The sequence below is a fragment of the Suricata suricatta genome, chromosome 5 (genome assembly GCF_006229205.1).
Source record: "Suricata suricatta isolate VVHF042 chromosome 5, meerkat_22Aug2017_6uvM2_HiC, whole genome shotgun sequence".
Lineage (NCBI taxonomy): Eukaryota > Metazoa > Chordata > Mammalia > Carnivora > Herpestidae > Suricata > Suricata suricatta.
Genome location: NC_043704.1, coordinates 110,805,636 through 110,825,486, shown reverse-complemented (window position 1 = coordinate 110,825,486; position 19,851 = coordinate 110,805,636). Strand labels below are relative to the sequence as shown.

The 19,851-nt window shown below is 40.0% G+C and overlaps 2 protein-coding genes across 2 annotated transcripts in view; one reads left to right on the top strand and one right to left on the bottom strand.

Moving 5' to 3' along the window:
- The window catches only part of MED12L (mediator complex subunit 12L), a 320,540-nt gene that overhangs the window by 206,774 nt on the left and 93,915 nt on the right, over positions 1–19,851 (top strand). The gene's annotated exons all lie outside the window — the stretch shown is intronic.
- P2RY13 (purinergic receptor P2Y13) lies at positions 15,429–18,047 on the bottom strand. Its single transcript, XM_029940034.1, is given in 2 exon segments — positions 15,429–17,477; positions 17,928–18,047. Coding segments are annotated over 2 exon segments (1,137 nt in total). The 3' UTR covers positions 15,429–16,460.

Genomic DNA, 19,851 nt, shown 5'->3' with positions numbered 1-19,851 from the left:
TTAGATTATTTTATTTCAGCCGTCCTTGATATTACTGTCTTTTGCTTTGGAAGCAGAGTCTTGGTTTATTTAGTATCCTCCATGGACTTGAAAAACAGAGTTTTACTGTACTCTTTGCCCTCTGGAGAGTTACTCTGGTGGCCGAAGTCCAGTAGTGTTTCTGACTGGAGAGCATGTTCAGTCTATTAGCTAACCCTCCTGTAGTAGTGGAAAATTCTGCATTTCTATCTTGTCAGGCACAACACCAACGTTAATAAGAGTAAGTGTTTGGCAGATACTGGCTAATTGTATTGTGCATGTAGGACCATTCTGAATTATTTAGATACATTTTAATTTATTAAGAAGACATTGGATTTGTGTTGCAGATCTGCCATTTACACAGACAGGTTGCCTAACCTCAATGCTTCACTTCTCTCTCCTGTAAGACATTCATCATTGGATTGATTTGAGGAATAAATGAGGTATTACCACAATATTACCTCATTTGATCATTAGAGATGTTTTTATTGGAACCTGGCATATAGTAAGAACTCACTATTTTGATGTTACCTGAGGGTTAGTAACAATAGTACTTCCCCACCCCCACGCCATTTTTTCAATTAAATTGAAGCTTAGCAAGGTTCCTTCAGCAGACCTGTGAGTACAAGAGCCCAGGTTAACACACTTAGTGAGTGATGGAGCCTGGATTTGAACACAAGTCACTCTGAGCATTGTACTCTTAACTATTCTGTTGTTGCTGACTCCCCACAAATTGGGGGTTCATGTGCTGATTAAAATATGCTGTCTCCTTTGAGGAAACTAGGAAGTAGAGTAGCTCCATCTTTATTGTAGTCTGTCATGTGCCCAAGATAGCCGTTTATCTCTTGTGGTCTGGTAAATCACAAATCTTTGCTTATAAACTATGCCAGAAAAAGGGTGAAGGGTCACTCATAGCAAATAGCACATTTATCCAGGGCTTGCAAAGTAGTGACTAAGAGCGTGGTTGACTCCAGAAACACGTGGTTCAGGGTCAGAGCTCTGCTATTTGGGCATCTTTTAAACTTCAGTTTGCTCAGCTGTACAATGGGGGTAATAGTATTTACAGATGTGTCAAGCTGTTTTTTTGAATATGGGTTAAAATATGCATTCTTCTTGGGCATATATTAAGCTATCACTGTATTTGTGATTGCTGTTTTAGCATTAAGGCTAGAAGGGCAGTTTGTGTCATGAGTTTTCTCTAATACATTAGCTTCTCTTTCTAAAATGATAGAAATTATTATTAGAAATTGCCTTATAAGAGGAATTAAGGAGTCACTGATAAGAATGGCTTCATGTGATGTCTATAACATGTGAAACTTAATCAGTACTGTTCTTCAAATGCCATTTAGTGTAAATGTTTTCATCTTTGGCTAATATGAATATTAATAAAAGATAAAAATATGCTAATTAGGTACAAGATAGAGAACGTATATTCTACTCTGCCCATTTTTGCCACACATGGAGGAAGAGTACTTAAAATTATTGTACAAAAGGAGCTTAGACTTAACCATTGGCCTGAATGAGAACATTTGAGTCTTGTTTCTTACTCACTCTGATGCTTTGCAAGTGGTTCATCTCCTCTACTTTTTAACCAGAAGATCGTGGTTGCCTTGGCTCTCCCTCTCTGCTTTTGATGGTCACAACTCTAAGAACTGCAGGTGGCTCTTGTGTTTGTATTAATGCATGGTTTTCTACCTGAGGAAGCTGGTGCAAACTGTATTTCTCTCCATCTTGCAGAGGGAGAACCTGGGGCCTAAAGAGGTTGCAGTTTGATTAACATCATGTAGTTGGCTGGGATAGAAATGGAGAGAGGGTCAGTCCTCCTTATCTTGTTGGGCTCCATCCAGTGTCCCCTCCAACATTCCTTTGTTTCATCCAAGCCCTGGTTCTTGATAACGGATCTCTGTACCTCATCATATCACCTGGATTGGGGGAATCTAGATATGGTAGGGGCCTCTAATGACCATCTCATCTGATTCCCTTAATATACCGTTAAGGATGGCAGTGAGAGCTCCAAGAGAGGTAAGAAGCTTGCCCCACACACTGATAACATTTGGCACAGTCTGCATCCTAACCGTGGTCATTTTGCTGGGGTTCCTCGATTTTCTGCCCTAAACCAAACTTGTATCCCATGCCTGTCCACAAAGCATCTGTCCTCAAGGCTGTGGGTTGTTCCCAGATGATTTTCCCTAGATTTCACCTCACTTCTGCCCTTGCCAGGATATACATTAAGGGAGATTTACTGCTCAGAGATATACAAAGAACCATTGACCTTTTATGTTAAATTTCTGTTAAATTTCACTGGCATTTTCAAATTACAAGGCTAAGCATTTAATATTTTTTGTTCGTGAAGGAAGTGAAACCCTAAGATATCAAGGAAGGAAGAAAAGTAGGCAGACTCTGAAGAGGGCATGAACACCAGTAACCAGAATAAAAACACCAGTTCTCAGTGTCCATTTAACCTGCCCTCACCCCCCTTCCCCTAATGTAAGAATCCCTCTCAGCACACTGTCTCTGGCTAGGAAGTTTCCCCGTAGCCTCTTCATGAAAGTTATGATTTTCTGATTAATTACTGCCCCCCCATCCTTAAATATGGTATTCAGGAATCTTTTCCTCCAGCCCCTCTGCCCTCACCCACATATATCAAAAGGCTTTTCAAGTAGATGTTGGGAATGATAGTTTTAGCAAAGGGTTTTGCTGAAGGACTAAGAGAATCTCCTTGATTCCTAATTTCAATGAGGAAAGACTCCTGTTAACCTCATATTGGCAGAGATAATAATGCTATAAAATAGGAGCAATGCCTGGCCCTCCCTGTCCCATGTAGGTTTGGTAATAGGGAACCAAAGTTTTTGCCGTGTAGTTTGCTAGGAAGTTGGCATCTCTAGTTAGGATTTTGAAAGAAAGCTGCTGTTGAAAATGTTACTACACCTAACATGAAAGCAGATTCGATGTGGGAATACAGTATAAAACTCCCTGGTAGGAAATGTTGTTAACCATGAAAACTCACTCCACTTTAGGCTCACCTATCTTTTAAAGTCTTTATTTTGACTCTCTGAGGTTCAGATCTCCATGCTTGCTTTTTGTTTTCCTCAGTGAAGCAAAACCTTCCCCAATAGCCTGAACATGAAGCTGAACTGAGCTGTTTCGAGCCCTTTGTCAGTAGCCAGGTAGTTTCCTCAGTGCCTTCGTGACATGTTTTAACATGATCTCTTAATAGAATCGGAATGAGGATCGCCCTGTTCTTTGTGGGACAATGAAAAGATTGAGATTCTTTTACTAAAATGAAGCAATTTGGACAGAAAACCATCTCTTTTATTTTAACCTGTTTAAAAACATGTACATGAAGGATTATGAAACAAATGTACGTTTTAGGTCTTTGGAAACAATTACAAGAGACTATGGATTTTACTTAATCTAATAAAGCAAATGTGATAAAAAAATTTCACTAAAGTAGAAGTGATTTCCAAATCAGCATTTCCCCTTTTGAAGGCACGATGCATAGTTCACATTTTCCGCCTGCCTGAGCTGGACACTGTGAAGCTCCAGGAAGCACGTATGGCCCCTCTTTTGGATTGTGATGCCTCCCAGAGACTAGTTATATTAGTTCATTCAGTTCGTATTCTAATTTCTACCTTTTCTTCAGACCTCACCTTTAACCAGAAGGATAATTACAGTCTTAATCAGTGCTGTGTCCTATCAAGCACAGCTTTTAAAAAGATTTAAAAACAGTTTTTTTCAATTTACCTTTCATTGCGGTGTCTGGGAGTCCATTCACCTGATACGGTGTCTTCTAGTTGGAACAAGCTTCTCAACTCTAGTTAAGAATAATCCTCGGAACTATGGTTGACAGAGAAGCGGGTTTTCTGGCACAGCATGAAAAATAAGCATTTTCCTCCCCTGTCAGAGAAGGTGGGTGCTCCCCGGCCTTCCTGCAGAGTGTCCTCTGAGGCACCCTTTCAGATTGTCCTGCTCGGAACAACCGGAGCAACTTGCTCTCTCACTGAAGTGAGTCACGTCTGAGAGTAGGTGAGACCTGTAGACTGAGGAAGAGCGTTTCCTGAACCTGCAGGAATCCGAGGGTGATTCACCTGAAGGGAACACAGAGGGCTGGGGCTCCGAATGCCAGAGGGCTGTTGAGGGGGGGGTGAAGTCTAAGGTTGGAGTTGGCCTCTCCTAAATTAGCCCCAGTGTTTAGGTTCTTTCGTTCTTTTCCTTTCTCTTTTCTTTCTTTCTCCCCCCGCCCTTTTTTTTTTAATTTAAGAGGGTGGAGGGACTTCATATTGCTGATTGGAAAATATGCATTGATAACAACCTTCCTGCCAATTGAAGCTCGGATGAGAACATACCAGAATGTGTTTTATGAAGGACAAATCTTTTAAGATATTATCCAACTTATTGAAAAACTAAACTTGAAATGTGTTTATAGTAGTGATTGATAGCATTGGAAACCCATCGTCTTATTGAATAATCTGATGAGATCTGTGGACATATTTGGATATATATACAAATGTCAGCATTTCAAAATATTTAAGTTATTTTGGGGGTGAGTTCTCACCTCATCCCTTGAATTCCATTTTGAAAAACAAAACAACTTTATTCTTTGTAAAAATCTTCCATAGTGATACATTTATATATTCAAATCATCTTTTCTTACTTATAATTAATTTTAGAAGTTTCAGATAAAAATCTCCGAAAGCTTACAAGATTTTGTGACAAATAAGTACATAAATGAAATTTCACCAGATGGTATTAAAACTTGTTACTATCATGGGTGAAGATAAATGAAAATAATAAATGTGAGGGGCGCCTGGGTGGCTCGGTTGAGTGTCCAACTTCGGCTCAGTTCAGGATCTCATGGTTCATGGGTTCGAGCCCCGCATCGGGCTCTGTGCTGACAGCTCAGAGCCTGGAGCCTGTTTCAGATTCTGTGTCCGCCTCTCTCTCTGCCCGATCCCCATTCAGGCTCCGTCTCTCGGTCTAAAAAATAAACAAAATATTAAAAAAAAATAATGTGCAATCTTTTTGAAGTTATAAGTCAATAATAGGTATTACTTAGCGTTTACTTATGCCTTAAGGAAATTGTATATATTTAAATATATATGTATATTTATGTCCTAATTGGGTTTTTTTTGTGGTTAGTACAGAAAAACAAAAGTGTGTTTAATTTAAATACTAATAGTTGAGGGCTTCTGGGGCTCTCAGTTAAGCAACAGACTTTGGCTCACTTCATGATCTCATGGTTTTTGATTCAGGCCCTGCAGTTTGTGAGTTTTAACCCCATGTCAGGCTCTGTGCTAACAGCTCAGAGCCTGGAGCCTGCTTCAGTTCTGTGTGTGTGTGTGTGTGTGTGTGTGTGTGTCTGTCTGTCTGTCTGTCTGTCTGTCTCTCTTCCTCTGTCCTGCTCACACTCTGTCTCTCTGTGTCTTTCAAATAAGGAAATAATATGAGCAGTTGAATAATCAAAAATTCAAAATTCTGTTTCTTCTATTGCCTGATGATAAACAAACAAAAACAGACAACTACAATTTAAATGGTTCTCCAATCCATTCTGTTTAGGCTGGATTAAGTTATAGATGAGTAGAGTGCCCTAGGGAAAGTCTCTGAACAAAGTTAGGCAACTTAATAGTGGCTCAATCATAAAAGAATTTGCCAGATTTAGAAACAATCCTTCATTAGGTTTGACTTTGCTTTATGCCATTTTATACTTCTCCATGGATTTTGTTTTGTTTTGTTTTACATTTAACACCAATTGATTGCATCCTGAGCAGGAAGGTTACACCTTGCAGACCTTAGTTTGAGAGACTTGCCCTTCTTGGGTTCATTGCCATTTGTCACTATGATCATTGATTAATGATGTGAAATCAATCCAACTGTCAAAATAACCCAACTGCCAAGTCTTCAAAGCAGCAATTCAAAGAGAGTGTGTCCCTTATAGCCTCTTTAAAAGTAAGTTGAGCAAAGGCCTTCTTTGCACATTCTCAGGATTATCATCCAAATTTCCAGTTATGTGTATGAGATCATATTAGAAACTTTATCTGGTCAAAATTTCACAAGCTTATATTAATGGAGTAAAGACAGTTCTATTATCTACCTTAAGTTTTAATACATTTTACCCAGGTTGATTCGTTCTCTTAGGGCCAACTGGCAGTATTACCTTTTTATGTTAAAGAAAAATCCCTTTTATGTGTAAGGCCCTCAGGTTTTTCTTGTAACAGTGAAGCACGCTGACTTTGCATATCGGTTTTTTTTTTTTTATATAAAGGTGTCATGGAGGAGGAAAGGAGCTGGTTGTCCACCTGGTGCCATAGGTGACCCTTTCTCTTCTGGAGGTGGGCAGGGGCCATATGGCATCAGCTTTCCCTCCCTTAGTAACATACCAGTCAGACTGTCACCTTAAGAAGCTTTGGCCAGCCAGTAATACAGACTAAGTCTTGTAATGAAAAAATTAGCATGAGGCAACCTTTACGCATGTGTCTTGAAGCATATCCTGCCAGGCTCAAGTTGGGACTTGCTCTAGCTGGTCTTACTTAACATTCAGAAAGGGAAGGAGTACACGTCTAGTCACGAAAGAAGTGTAATAGCCTTGATGAAAGGAGCAGCTAAAAAACAGCCCATAAGTTTATTACTGTTCAAATCACCAAGAGGTTAACCTGCATAAGTTTTTTCTGCTGATTTTTATAGCAAGTCTCCTATTTCATAAAAGCCACAGGAGACCTTATAACCATAATTATCTTGCTGCTTCATTGAAAGGTCCTATTAAATCCAGGGAAGCTCCTTTAATAGCATTGTTGTAGCCTTTACAAACCCCAAATTTATTTTGAATATGGGACAATGTCCTGGGATATATGTTTGTGTTTCTCGACCACCGCAAGGTTTTTGTTTTTGTTTTGTTTTGTTTTTTACTGAAGGCGATTGTTTTTTCTTCTTGTATTATTTTTAAAATATTTATTTATTTTGAGAGAGAGAGAACAAGTGAGCAGGGGAGGGGCAGAGAGAGGGTGAATAATAGTTCACTAGATTTCATCTCACTTCACATATTGTTACCATTTTTCACACTTCCCCTCTGAACAGGTGGACCTGTTTGAAGTTGTACGCATTGTGACAAATGCTTTGCTCTTAACTGCTTCAGCAAGTACTTCCTAAAAACAAGGGTATTCTCCTGCCTAGTCATAGTGCTATTGTCAGTCAAGAGTAATGTTGAAGCAGAAATATTTTAAAATATACTGTCGGCATTAAAATTTTACAATTTTCCTTTTAATTATAATGTCATTTTAATTTTTTTGAGATAGCATGCAGTCATTTGCCACACCTTCCATTTGGTTTTAGGGCCATTTTATTTATTTACTTATTTTTTAAGTTTATTTATTTTGAGAGCGAGAGAGAAAAAGAGAAGGGAAGAGAAAGAAGAGGGGCAGAGAGAGGAGAGACGGAGAATCCCAAGCACACTCCACACAGAGCCTGATGTGGGGCTTGCACTCACGAACTGTAGATCATGACCTGAGCTGAAATCAAGAGTCAGACACGTAACCGAATGAACCACCCAGGCACCTCTACTTTATTTTACTTAAAAAAAAAAGAAAAATAGTTAATTTAGAGAGAGCCCACAAAGGCCTGGGAAAGGGGCAGAGGGGGAGGGGGAGTGAGGAAAGAGAACCTTAAGCAGGCTGTACCCTCAGTGTGGTGCCTGACTGGATGGGGGGAGGGGGGGCGGGATTGGTGCTCTATCCCATAATCCTCTTATCATGACCTGAGCTGAAATCCAGATCAAGCTACTGAGCCACCCAGGAGCCCAGGCTTTACTGTCTTTTTAGATTTTTAATCTTTAGAACAATCTGTCTGCTTTTTTATTTCTTAAGAAAGTCCCCTTGGATTTTGAAAATTGGTTTGCTCTGTATTTGCCAGGGTCCATTCTGTGAGATATGTAGCAGGGGGTTCTTTCACATGTTTTTGCGGGAGTTTGGAAGTATTAGCCTAACGTCTATATTGGAGTTTGGAATTTTTAATTTATATAGGAATATCTATAATCTTGTTTTGGACATAGATCTGGTTCATGCATCATAAATCAAAATCAGTAGATCCAAACTCTTTTTCTCTGGGATATAGGATGACTTAATCAACATTTTTTCCTTTGGTTTCATTTTTCTAGAAAAGGAGGATTTTTGTTTACTGAACCGAATTTAGATGAGAATTCTCATAACCTTACTGATTTTTCAAAATATAGTCTTAAAGAGACAGAAGCACTCAAGAGATTATGCTTCTAGCTTCTTAGAAGGAATGAAAATTATGTAACATTATTGATAAGTTTTTCTAAATCCTAGAAAGAATCCTTCACCCTATTCGTATTTCCCATCTTTTTAGTGGGATGCATTGGGAAATGTATTACCAAGGCTTATCTTGGCCTTCTAGTCATTTCTCCCTTGCATAGGAGTTTTTCTTTACATATAAAGGGCCAGCTATTCTTTTGTAATACACTAACTCATTACAGAACAAAAAGAGGCAGAGGTTTAATTGAAACATGGCTCAGATTGCTCTGTCTTGAAGGCCCGTGTCTTTTCCTTGGAGCCAGAACATACCACAAGGATTGTAGTAAAATCTACATCAGATCTTACTGTTCGATCTCTCTGTACACAAAAGTCACTCTAATTGTGGCTCACATCCAGTCGCTGAGATTTTTTGCAGAGTATAATTATTACAAGCCCTTTAATGTTCCCTTGCCAAGATTGGTATCTTTAGGTCCCTATGCTTGAATTATTGTGTTTAATCTGTCATTTGAAATGATTTGTATCTGTTAGGTCTGCTTTAAGTAAAGCACTTACCTTTTTCTGGTATGAGAACTTCATGTGTAAGGGTTGATTAGAGGGAAGGAACGGTTTGGAGATGGAGTGTGGAGATATGCCTGCATATGACTCCTGACCTCATATTGATACTCTCCTTGTGCTGTGCTACTTAGTCTTGGAGATTTTGCTTGAGGCAGTGTTAGGTCATCACCAGAGACTAGTCACTATAGGGTCATTCAGACTGGAATGTGGATTTCAGCCCCTCCAGTTCATACCTTTTTTACTTTGGACGAATCATTAACATAGCGGAATGTGTTTCTTCTTCTGGAAAATAAGCTTAGGGGGATGGCTACCCTGTAATATAGTACATATTAAATGAGATAATATACAGGATAATTCCTCCACTCTTCAGACCTTGGTTGGTACTTACTAACCAGTAGTTTCTCTTTTCCTGCCTTCTTCCCTTCCTCTCTCTCTCCCTCCCTCTGACTTCCTCCCTCCCACCAGTAGGCCAGTGAGTTTGTGAATGAATGGAAGTGTCTGAATGTAAATTTGGAAAGATTAAAAATTGACAACATTCCTCAACTAAGGGAGTAAGTCCATAATGTTTTAGTTGCCTTTAGAAAGCTGCTGGTTTTTACTTCAGTGATGAACTGGTGATTACTTGAAATATTCTTTCTTGACTGTTTTCTCTCCCGAGAAGGAGTACATTAGAATAGCTTATTCTCGTCTGCCCGACATGTAGGAAAGTGTAAAAGCTAAGTCCAGGATTTGTGGGAGGAGAAAACAGCTGGTCTCAGGAGACTTACCATGTTGGGGTTAATGCTTCATTTACTTGTAGTGTAGACATTTTGGGTTGCAGGAAATTGCAGTTAGTTAAATTGAGTAAGAAGGATTAAAAGCTTTGAGTGTTATATGTCTATATGATATAAATTTTAATGCATAAAGCCAGTATTTTTGAAAAGCTGTAGAAGTATTCAGATATACATTAGGTAAAATTGTTCATGATGAATGCCACACAGTACGGTCACATATAAGCATGTAGTGTTTAAGCTGATTTTTTAAAATAAAGGTACACTGTCTAATTACTATACCCCAAGATGTTACATTTGTTAATTTGGGTTTTATTACAGAAGTGGTAACAATTCGCATTTTTGGTATGGGTGTGTTGTTTTAAACTACCTAACATGTTAAATTCATTTCCTTTTTCTTTTGTATTCTTTTTGGTCTTTTATAGCTTTTCCCTGTGTTCTCAACTCCCATTCCTACCACTTGGTGCCCTCCCCCCCGCCCCAATGTTAACCACTGACCTCATTTTATTTTATTTTTTTCATGTTTATTTATTTTTGAGAGAGAGAGATGGAGCATGAGCTAGGGAGCGGCAGAGAGAGACACACACACAGAATCCAAAGCAAGCTCCAGGTTCTGAGCTTTCAGCACAGAGTCCAATGTGCGTCTCGAACCCACGAACCGTGAGATCATGACCTGAGCCAAAGTCGGACATTCGAATGACTGAGCCACCCAGGCGCCCCTCCACTGACCCCATTCTTACAGATTCATCATGTTTGATCTTTCCATCATATTTGACTATTACTTCCTCCTTGACTCTCTCTTGGTCCTTCCTTTCCAGTATACTGGATCTCTTGTTGCTCATTTTAATTCAACGTCTACCTTCCATGCCATAAACTCCCCATCTGTCTGTTCTGTACATAACACTTGTGTAGCATGGCCTACAGGGTCCTCAGTTCATTACTTCTTCCCTCACTGTCTCAAAAAAGACATCCCTTAGACCTCTAATCTAGCCCTGTTTTCAGAGCTGTGGATCCGTATTTTGCCCCCACTGGCTAGATTTATTGATCTCGCTTTCTGAGACTTTAAGTTCATCACACTCAGAGTCCGCTTCTTGGATTTCCTTTATGATCCAGTACCTCAGTCAACTTATCTATCTTCAGAGCAATGAATCTCAATTGGAAGGAGGTAGTGTGTGGATTATGGGCTGCATTGAAAACACATACTGCATCTTAATTAATACATTTTTCATATAATACACCTACTCTTAGATGGTGTTGGACTCAAAACCTCTCTCTCTGAAAATGTCTCAAAGGTCCATGTCAGTTTGTTCCCCTTGGCTCTTGCCTGCATAGATAGAAGACTTTTTTAATTGATCTGTTCTCATTGGATCTTCCTCTAATCTATAATCATCCTATACTGGCAAATCCATTATGCCCAAGCAAGAGCATGTAGTTCTTCACTTTGAAACCTTCCATGGCTCGTAGAGTCCACAGAGTACAGTGCAACACCAGAATGTTCTGCTCTAGGATCCCATGCGCCTTCCCCGGGCTCATCTTCTGGATTCACCTGCTGCTGCCTCTGGCCCCTGGGGTCCCTTGTGCTCTAGCCATAGCATCATCCTCACCCCTAGCTCAGCCTTCCTCCAAACTGCTTGTGGTGGAGAGGTGTTTCCTGTTGAATGCTCTTTTCTTCTTCAAGGTCCGGCTTACAATGTCTTGTCATCCAAGCCCTTCCTCAGTTTCCCCATTTAGAATTAGCTACCTTTTCCTCTGCATTTTTATGCTGAGTTAATCATGTCTTTCGGCCTGCTTCCACATTTGGTTTCATTGTGGGTCACATGCCTGACCATCATGTGCTTCCAGAAGGTCAGAGGGCCCTGCACTGAAGTATACAATGAAGGAATGACTGACCCAGTGAATCAGTGAACCCACTCTTTGGGATTTTACTCCTCTCAAAAACTCTCTTGTTGGTGGGAATGTAAACTGGTGCAGCCACTCTGGAAAACACTATGGAGGTTCCTCAAAAAACTATCCGTAGAACTCTCTTATGACCCAGCAATAGCACTGCTAGGGATTTACCCAAGGGATGCAGAAGTGCTGATGCATAGGAGCACATGTACCCCAATGTTCATAGCAGCAATGTCAACAATAGCCAAAACATGGAAAAAGCCTAAATGCCCATCACCTGATGAGTGGATCAAGAAGATGTGGTATATATACACAATGGAGTACTACATGGCAATGAGAGGGAATGACATATGGCCATTTGTAGGAGAGTGGATGGACCTTGAGGGTGTCATGCTAAGCGAAATAAGTCAAGCAGAGAAGGACAGATACCGTATGTTTGCACTCATAGTTCTAACAGGAAATTTTCAGAATGATCTAGCTTTAAGAAAAGCAAGCAGTTAGTAGTGCTTAAGAAAAGTTGATTCAGTATCTAATGGATAGTTGATACCTGTCACAACACAGCATTTTATATACTGTTAAGTGAAACTGCAATACAATCTAAGTTAAAAAAAAAAAACTCTCAAGTGCCGAAGGTGCTGGTGGGACTAACCCCCTGAAACCCGTAAAGTTGTGGAAGCTCCTTTGTGTTGAGACTTCTCCCACCCTCTTCAGGAGCCACCTCGTCACCATCCTCCCCACGAGGGTGTGATGTCGTCCATTGAGGAAGTTAGCTTGTCCTGATGGTGTAGCAGAGCCACGGAGGCTGAGGTCGCCTGCCTGGATCTTAGCCGCAGCTCGGCCTCTGCTTGCTGGTGCATCGTGTGCACCGTGGGCAAGGTGTCTTTCTGCTTTGTGTCTCAACTTTCTTTTTATCTCAGTCTCAGCAGGAAACCCTGTGATATGTATCTCATCGGGCTGAAGTCGGGAAGGTGATGATCCTTGTAAAGCCCAGAGCATGGCGCCGGGCACCCAGCAAGCCCTCAGTAATGACTGCAGCCTGCCTGTGCAAGGTCCTGGGAGGCTCTTGTTCAGTTCTGGGTCACGGCTAATTACCTGGCAAAATCTGGGCTAGTTAGGCCCACACATGAATGTATTGTTTTTACGGGATCAGGGAGTGTGGAGGTGGCTACGGAAGTTTTGAAAAGGGCAGGAAATGTAGGAGGCTGCGTTTATTATTTCTCTTGAGAACATTAGACCATCTGAGGTGGGAAATACAGTGGTTAAGACTATGGGCCCAGAAGCAAGAGTCTGAATTACAGTCGTGCTTCTGCTACGTATAAGCTATGTGACCCCCATAGGAGTTGCTTAACTTTTCTGTTTCTCAACTTCTTTATTTTTAAAACGAAGATAACCATCTCACTTTATAGACTTGCTGGGATTATTAAATGGGACAATCTATTGATAGCTCTTGCCTCATACATAGTTAATAGTACTGTCTGCTGCTTTTGTTGCGACTGACATCCGTTCTTCTGCTCTTGCTACCCTGGGCCTCCAGTTCAGCCTGTGCCAACAGTTGCCACGGAGTAGTGGCGGCCTCTGTAACCATACGTTGGGCATGAACTTTTCAGGGTAGCCATGTCTTCCCTGTTGCCTTTCACCTTATATCTGCTCTCTCAATACCAGTGTTGTCGGTCTCCTGTTGACAGATACCACTCCTGTGCGTTCATGTCCAAGAGGGCTGTGCTGTGAATCAGACTTTAAGGCCTCATGAACCCCAAGGGACATTTAGCGCAGTAGTTCATAATGTGTGCTCCAGACCAACAGCATCAGTGTCCACCAGAAACTTATTCTCAGGCCTCACCCCAGACCCACTGGGTCAGAAACTCTGGGGGTGCGCCTAGCAATCTGTATTAAGAATCCCCTTGGCTGGCTTTGATACCTGCTGAACTTTAAGAACTAATTATGTAACACATGAGTTCTATATTCATATTACTTAACTGTCCAGTTAAAGTAGTTACATGTATCTTTCTAAAAAAGCCCTTATTTGTGATCTGGGCTCACATATTGTGTTAAAGCTAACATTATTTTTTTCATTTTGCTCTCTTTCTTCTGTCATTAATGGCTATGGTATAGCATGTCATTCTGTAAGTATTCTAGTATTTAGTATTGTGATGGCTAGTTTGGGAATTTCTTTTCACATATTTGCTTTGCATTTTCCGTGTTTTTTTTTTTTAATGTTTATTTTTAAGACAGAGAGAGGGCAAGGCAGGAAGAGGCACAGAGAGAGGGAGACACAGAATCCTCAAAAGGCTTCACGCTATGAGCTGTCAGTGCAGAGTCTGATGTGGGGCTCAAACCTACAAATCATGAGGTCATGACCTGAGTTGAAGTTAGATGCTTAATCAACTGAGCCACCCAGGTGCCCCTGTGAGTGTGATTTTAAAGGTGGCTCTAATATGCTCGTCTTCCAAGTTCTTCATAGATTATTTCATTCTGCACATCAGGTACTCAACTTTTGACTATAATGCTATTCTAGTAGAATTAAATATTTGTATTTAGGGGAGACATAATTTTGAATTTTTACCTTGAAAGATCTTTCTAAAAATTGTATGTCTTCTCAAGATGCAGTTACTTATCACACATTATGAGAGTTGCCATGTGATTGTGTAATGTACTCAGCAAAGGCAATGTAGATTTAGTGACTCTAAGTTATCATGATTTAATTATTTTATTTGAGAGAATGAAAATAATACAGTAAGAATATTTTCTAATACATTTAAAGATTGTAATATGCTACAGTTAACCAACGCCAACAGCACATAGTTAAAGCAGTTTGTCTGTATCTTTAAAACTGAAATGTTGATAGACATTAGTCCCAAAGCTATGCATGTACCGTTTAGTAATCCTGCTTCCTTCATGCTCATTTACTAGTGAACCCAAGAACATCCTACTTCCTAGGCACTTGTTTTCATGCTATATAGCAGGGCAACGAAGAAGAGCTTACGTATTCAGTAGATTTGTATCATCTTTTGAAAATGAAAATACTGAGAATTGTCTTCCTCTTGTAGTATGTAAAAATAAAACCAGTTTGGGTTACTTATCAAATATTTATTGACTGCACAATAGGACACAATCTCTGCTCTCAAAAGTATACATAGATTATTAAAAGAGTAGGTACATGTGTGGGAAAGTCATTACAAAGCACTGTGATCCGTACAGTAATTGAGTTTGACAGCATACACGTGAGGGGGTGATTGGGTTTGAGATGGTGGTGCGAGTTCAGCCAGATTAGATTTCATGGACCAAGAGATGGCATCTTCGGTTTCAAGGACAGGTAAGAGTTTTCCTGGTGAATCAGAGGAAAATTCACATGTGCTGTAGCACAGGGGCTAAATAGAACAAGGTATGTTCTGTGAGTTACAAATGTGTGTAAGATACAAGTGTAAGGTTTCAGGGATTAATAAGGCCAGAGACATGGACAAGTTCCAGGGACTTTAGGGTCTTTTGCAGCATGGTAAGAGGCCTGGGTTTAACCTTATGGTGGTTATGTTGGAGCCAAAAGCCCCTGTACAGGGCATGAGTACGCCTTTGTGCATTTTCTCTAGAAGGTACAAATCCGCGTCCACAATTTTAGATAACCACAGTTTAGTTTCTTCAACCACAAAAGGATTTGGAGGAAATGTGTGGGTGAATAATAGTAATAGATTATCATCCTTAGAAAAACTTCCCAATATGGATGCTATTCATTGTGGGTCAGCAGTTCCATATATATATGTGCCAAGAATGGCACAATGATGGCATACTCTATTTAAGACATTTGTTTCTTTTTTTAATTTTTAAAAAAATGTTCATTTCTTTTTGAGAGAGAGCGCACGAGCTGAGAGCGAAGGAGACACAGAATCTGAAGCAGGCTCCAGGCTCTGAGCTGTCAGTACAGAGCCCGATGTGGGGCTCGAACCCATGAACTGTAAGATCATGACCTGAGATGAAGCCAGACCCTTAACCACCTGAGCCGCCTAGGTGCCCCTGTAGTTAAAACATTTGTAATTCACGGTCTGCAGGGAATAATTTGGGAAATACTAAGAAAGCATGACATGTTTTCTGTCCTCAAAACATGTCTTTCTTAATGAATCCTGACCATCTTTTGGGGACACAGTCATGAATACAGATAACTAGCAAAGGGAAATCTGCAATGAAAGCCCTAGTGCATAACCAAACTGTGAGTGAAGGAGATAATTTGAACCAGAGGTGTGAGACAGGAGAATAGAGGCTGTAGGTGGCATATTCACCCACCATTAGAGTATTTGCTGGGAAGAGGGAGAATTCCAAACAATATCAATCAGTACAGTATTCTTGCTCTTAAATTATACACATGTAAGATGAATGCAACATACAACAGCACAATATTTTATGTGGCTTAATAATGGTCTAATGCTTCCTATGGAACGCTGCAATATCAGTACTCTTTATACTGGGAGAGACTCTTGACAAAAAAAGAGAACCCTCTTTCATCTAGGCTTTCTCAGGGTTTTCAGAGCTACTTCAATTCCCCTGATGTTTCATTCCATTAGCTTATCTTTCATCAAAGGACTTTCAAGTTTTTTTTGTTTGGTTTTTAAATCAACAAGTATCAACACTTGTGGGATCTAGAAGCAGTGGTGGTGTTTGAATTTTGTGTGTCAGAGAATGTGAGAAGATGTTTTGGAAGGAGGTTTTTAGTAATACAAGTTTATCCGTATCCTTTCCAAAATGTGAGTGAGTTTTCTCATAAAGATGACCTCTAGTGGCCACTTGCTTTCTGTCGCATTTCTCTGATGCTTCACTTTGCTTATGAATTGATCTATGTGCAGTTACAATTTATAGATTCCTTTGTGTACACCAGGATAAAGAAAGCAGTTGCTTCATCCTTTTTTCCTTGCTTAAACTTGATTTCCAAATTGTCTTTGAAATCTTGCCGATTGAATATTAGGTAACCTATATAACATTATCAGCCTAGAGTTATATTGTCTGTCTGAATAGTACGAGTTTCTTGGGTTGAGGATGTGATCTTCCTCCCTCTCATACACGATAGCCTTTCTGTGAATTTCCTACATAGGAATATGTATATTATGGGATCCATGCAAATGTTAATTGCTGCCAAAAAGAGGGTTGTTTCTTTAGCTATGTACAGTTGATTTTGCAACCTGCAGTCAGTCTTACTGTTGGTTTGACTCTGAGTGTATGGAACTCTGGCAAAATGAAATGGAGCAAAACACACAAAGAATACAGCCACAACAACAAACACTTTACCTTCCAGCTTTGTGTTGTGTTTGCTGTCCTTACTTCTGGCCTTTCTGTAAGAGTCGTATACTTTTTTTGCAATCACCACATAAAACAGAAGCATCAGGACAAACACAGTCCAGAAAATGACCTGGCATATGTAGTTCACCACTTGATGCCATTTCAGCCCCATTGGACCCTTTAAGGAGGCACACTTTTTCACAGTTGATGGTGTTGCTTCCCTGTTGCTCAATATTATATTCGGCAGAGAGATGAAGAATAAAAAGAGCCAGATGAAGGTCGAGATCATTTTCGCAAAAGTAGGTTTTTGTACAAAAAATTTTCCAAAGGGCCTGATGATCTTCAGGAATCTATCGAAGGCTATGAAGCCTAACAGTAGGATGCCCACATACATGGCCTCGTAAAAGATGACCGCAGAGAAACGACACACAAAAGCCCTGAGTTGCCAGGGTCCGAGGTGTGAGTCAGAGAGGATTTTAAATGGAAGCATGAACGTCATAATCAAGTCAGCCACCACAGTATTTTTGAGATAAACAATAAAGGTGGAGGAGCTGGGGATGTGAGTGAACACCCACAGGGCCAAGGTGTTGAGCAGGATGCCCGTGAAGAAGATGATGGTGTAGATGACCGGGAACACCAGCTGTGCTATCCGCGTGTCCCTGGGGCACCGCTCAGACCCATTGATGCCCTTTATCACTGTGGAGTTCATGGTGTCCAATGTCAGCTGTTACAAATCAACACACACACAAAATAAAGTAAGGAGCATTTCATAATTTTAAAACAGGCTTTAGATGTAGAGCATATTACCACCTTATATTTATTCAGCACAGTCCGCAGATGAGTTGAAAAGGCACGTGTTGTTTTTGGCTACAAGTTTTTGAGACTGTGTATACTACATTCTTGTTCCTTGTAACAGTACCATTACTCCTACACCCTTATGAAATCCAAATAACAGCTTCTACCTCCTTAACAAGTGCTACTTTGGACGTGGCAATGAAACAGACCCATTTAAGAAGTAAAGATTCATGTCAGATTGCTGTACATTATATTGTTCCTTATGCTCCCAATCTATGATTCCTAGAAAGTTTACTGTAAAGCGTGTACCCCTGCCCCCCAGCCCCATATATTGTTTCTTTCATAAGCAATCCTGCCCATAAGAAAAGTTGAAATTCACCTTTGTTTGGGAGGACACTGCGCTCACTGTCTTCTGATTGAGGCAGCCGTCTGTTCAGTCCATGAGGAGCATGTGAAGCAAGTGTTGTTCTGCTTTCTTAGGCTGGGTTTCCTTCCTCATTTTCACGTGTGTAGTGTAATCAATTAAAACCTCTTCATATTCAAGAGTTGGCAGATTATCTAATAAGAAAGCTCTTTTATTTCAAACTTAGATGATGTTAATCTACTGTAACTTGAGTGAATTAGTTTAGAGGCGTTTCTCTTTATATTTTCTCATCTCAACTTTCTGGCAGCTTCTCTTTTCTGTCTACATAGTCAGAAAATTTTTGAGTACCTCTTGTTTATAATAAGTGGCAGAAAAATAAATTAGCCCCAAATTACAACCACATAGGGGAGTAAGAGTTGACCTTAATAAAATTGGAGTCATTATCTGCATGCTTGTAGACTGCTTTTTTCCAGGAATTTGTGTTCCCTTGGCTGGCCTGTGTAATTTTATACATACCTTAGTTTTTTGGTCTTTCCATCTCAGAGAGGTAGAGTGACTTATTTTCTAAGAGTACAGGGCTATTAGACCCAGATTTGCGGGGGTTGGGGGAGGTTAGAATCCCAGATCCAGCAAATACTGAGTAATTGATCATAGACAAATGATTTCATAGCTCTCTGCTTCAGTTTCCTCATTTGCATAATAAATTTAATTATACTATATACTTCATATGTTGTTGAGAAGACAAAACGAGTATTCTAGAATTATGCTGGGTGTAGAAGAAGCACTAAAAAATGTTCACCCCTTACTGCCTTGGTGAGTGAAGTGCAGATTTAAGTGGAGGTATACTCTTTCACTCCTTAGAAGTCAGGTTTGGTGTTTAATGGATTCAAAGTGTCGAAGACTCTTCTCATCCTTGGGCCAACGTCTTTGAAATTTATCTTTTAAATGTCTTCAGGTTTGAAAGGGTGTAATTGCCGCTCTGTTTAGAGACCATTGTTGTCCATGAATAGACGCGTTTCCCTGCCAGATAGGTAAAGGGAAAGAGGAAATTGGGGGACCTCATGAGGGGAATGTGGAGTTCTCCATGGTGAGTTTCACTTCATAGTGTCTCCTATACATTTAACCACAGAGTTGGACTAGACTGTGGTTGGTGTTAAGTGGAACAAGAATTTTGGGATTGACTTAGTTTGGGATTCGAAGAAAAAGATCTTCATGTCCCACTGGACATTTTAAAATATGAGGCAGTAGGATGCCAGGTCATTTTGTTGGAACTGCCGAATTATGGCACAGTTTAAAACATGTTTGCCTCAGATAAATTTTTTCGTGGAAAAACAGATTCTGGATTTCATTTCTGTGATAGAACATAATTTAACTATACATCTTTTTGCTGTTTACTTTAAGAGAAGAAACATAACCAGCTATTTTTGCTTTTTTAAGTAGACGGATGCGACCTACATAATTGTATGCTTCCTGAAATCTCCAAAACCATTATCTAGATGGAGGTTTGGAATAGTTTCAGTTTAAACAGGGAAATGCTGTACAAGATTATTTCATAATTTCAAAACTGGAAATCACACTTTGCTCAACTTTCAAAATGTTGAAGTGTGGGAAACTCTGAAAAGAGGAACTAACTTAACTAACGGTGCCCGTTTCTAGAGTTATGGAAGTGTATTCTTTTAAATGTGGCAGGTTTCAGAATGTTACTAAATATCCCAAAAGATCACACATTCCAGTATGTCCAAGTTCTTAGTATGATTTCCTTGAATTTCCCTTGATTCACCCTAGTGCTGGTGCCCCGGGGCAGGGATGTGTGTCTTTGACCTTGATGACCTGACTGAGAGACTGCCCAGCAGATAGGAGCACTATCTCAGGAGCCTGGTTTCAATTTCTTATTGCTTTACTTTTCTTGTGACTTTGGGCAAGATATCTTATGTTCTCT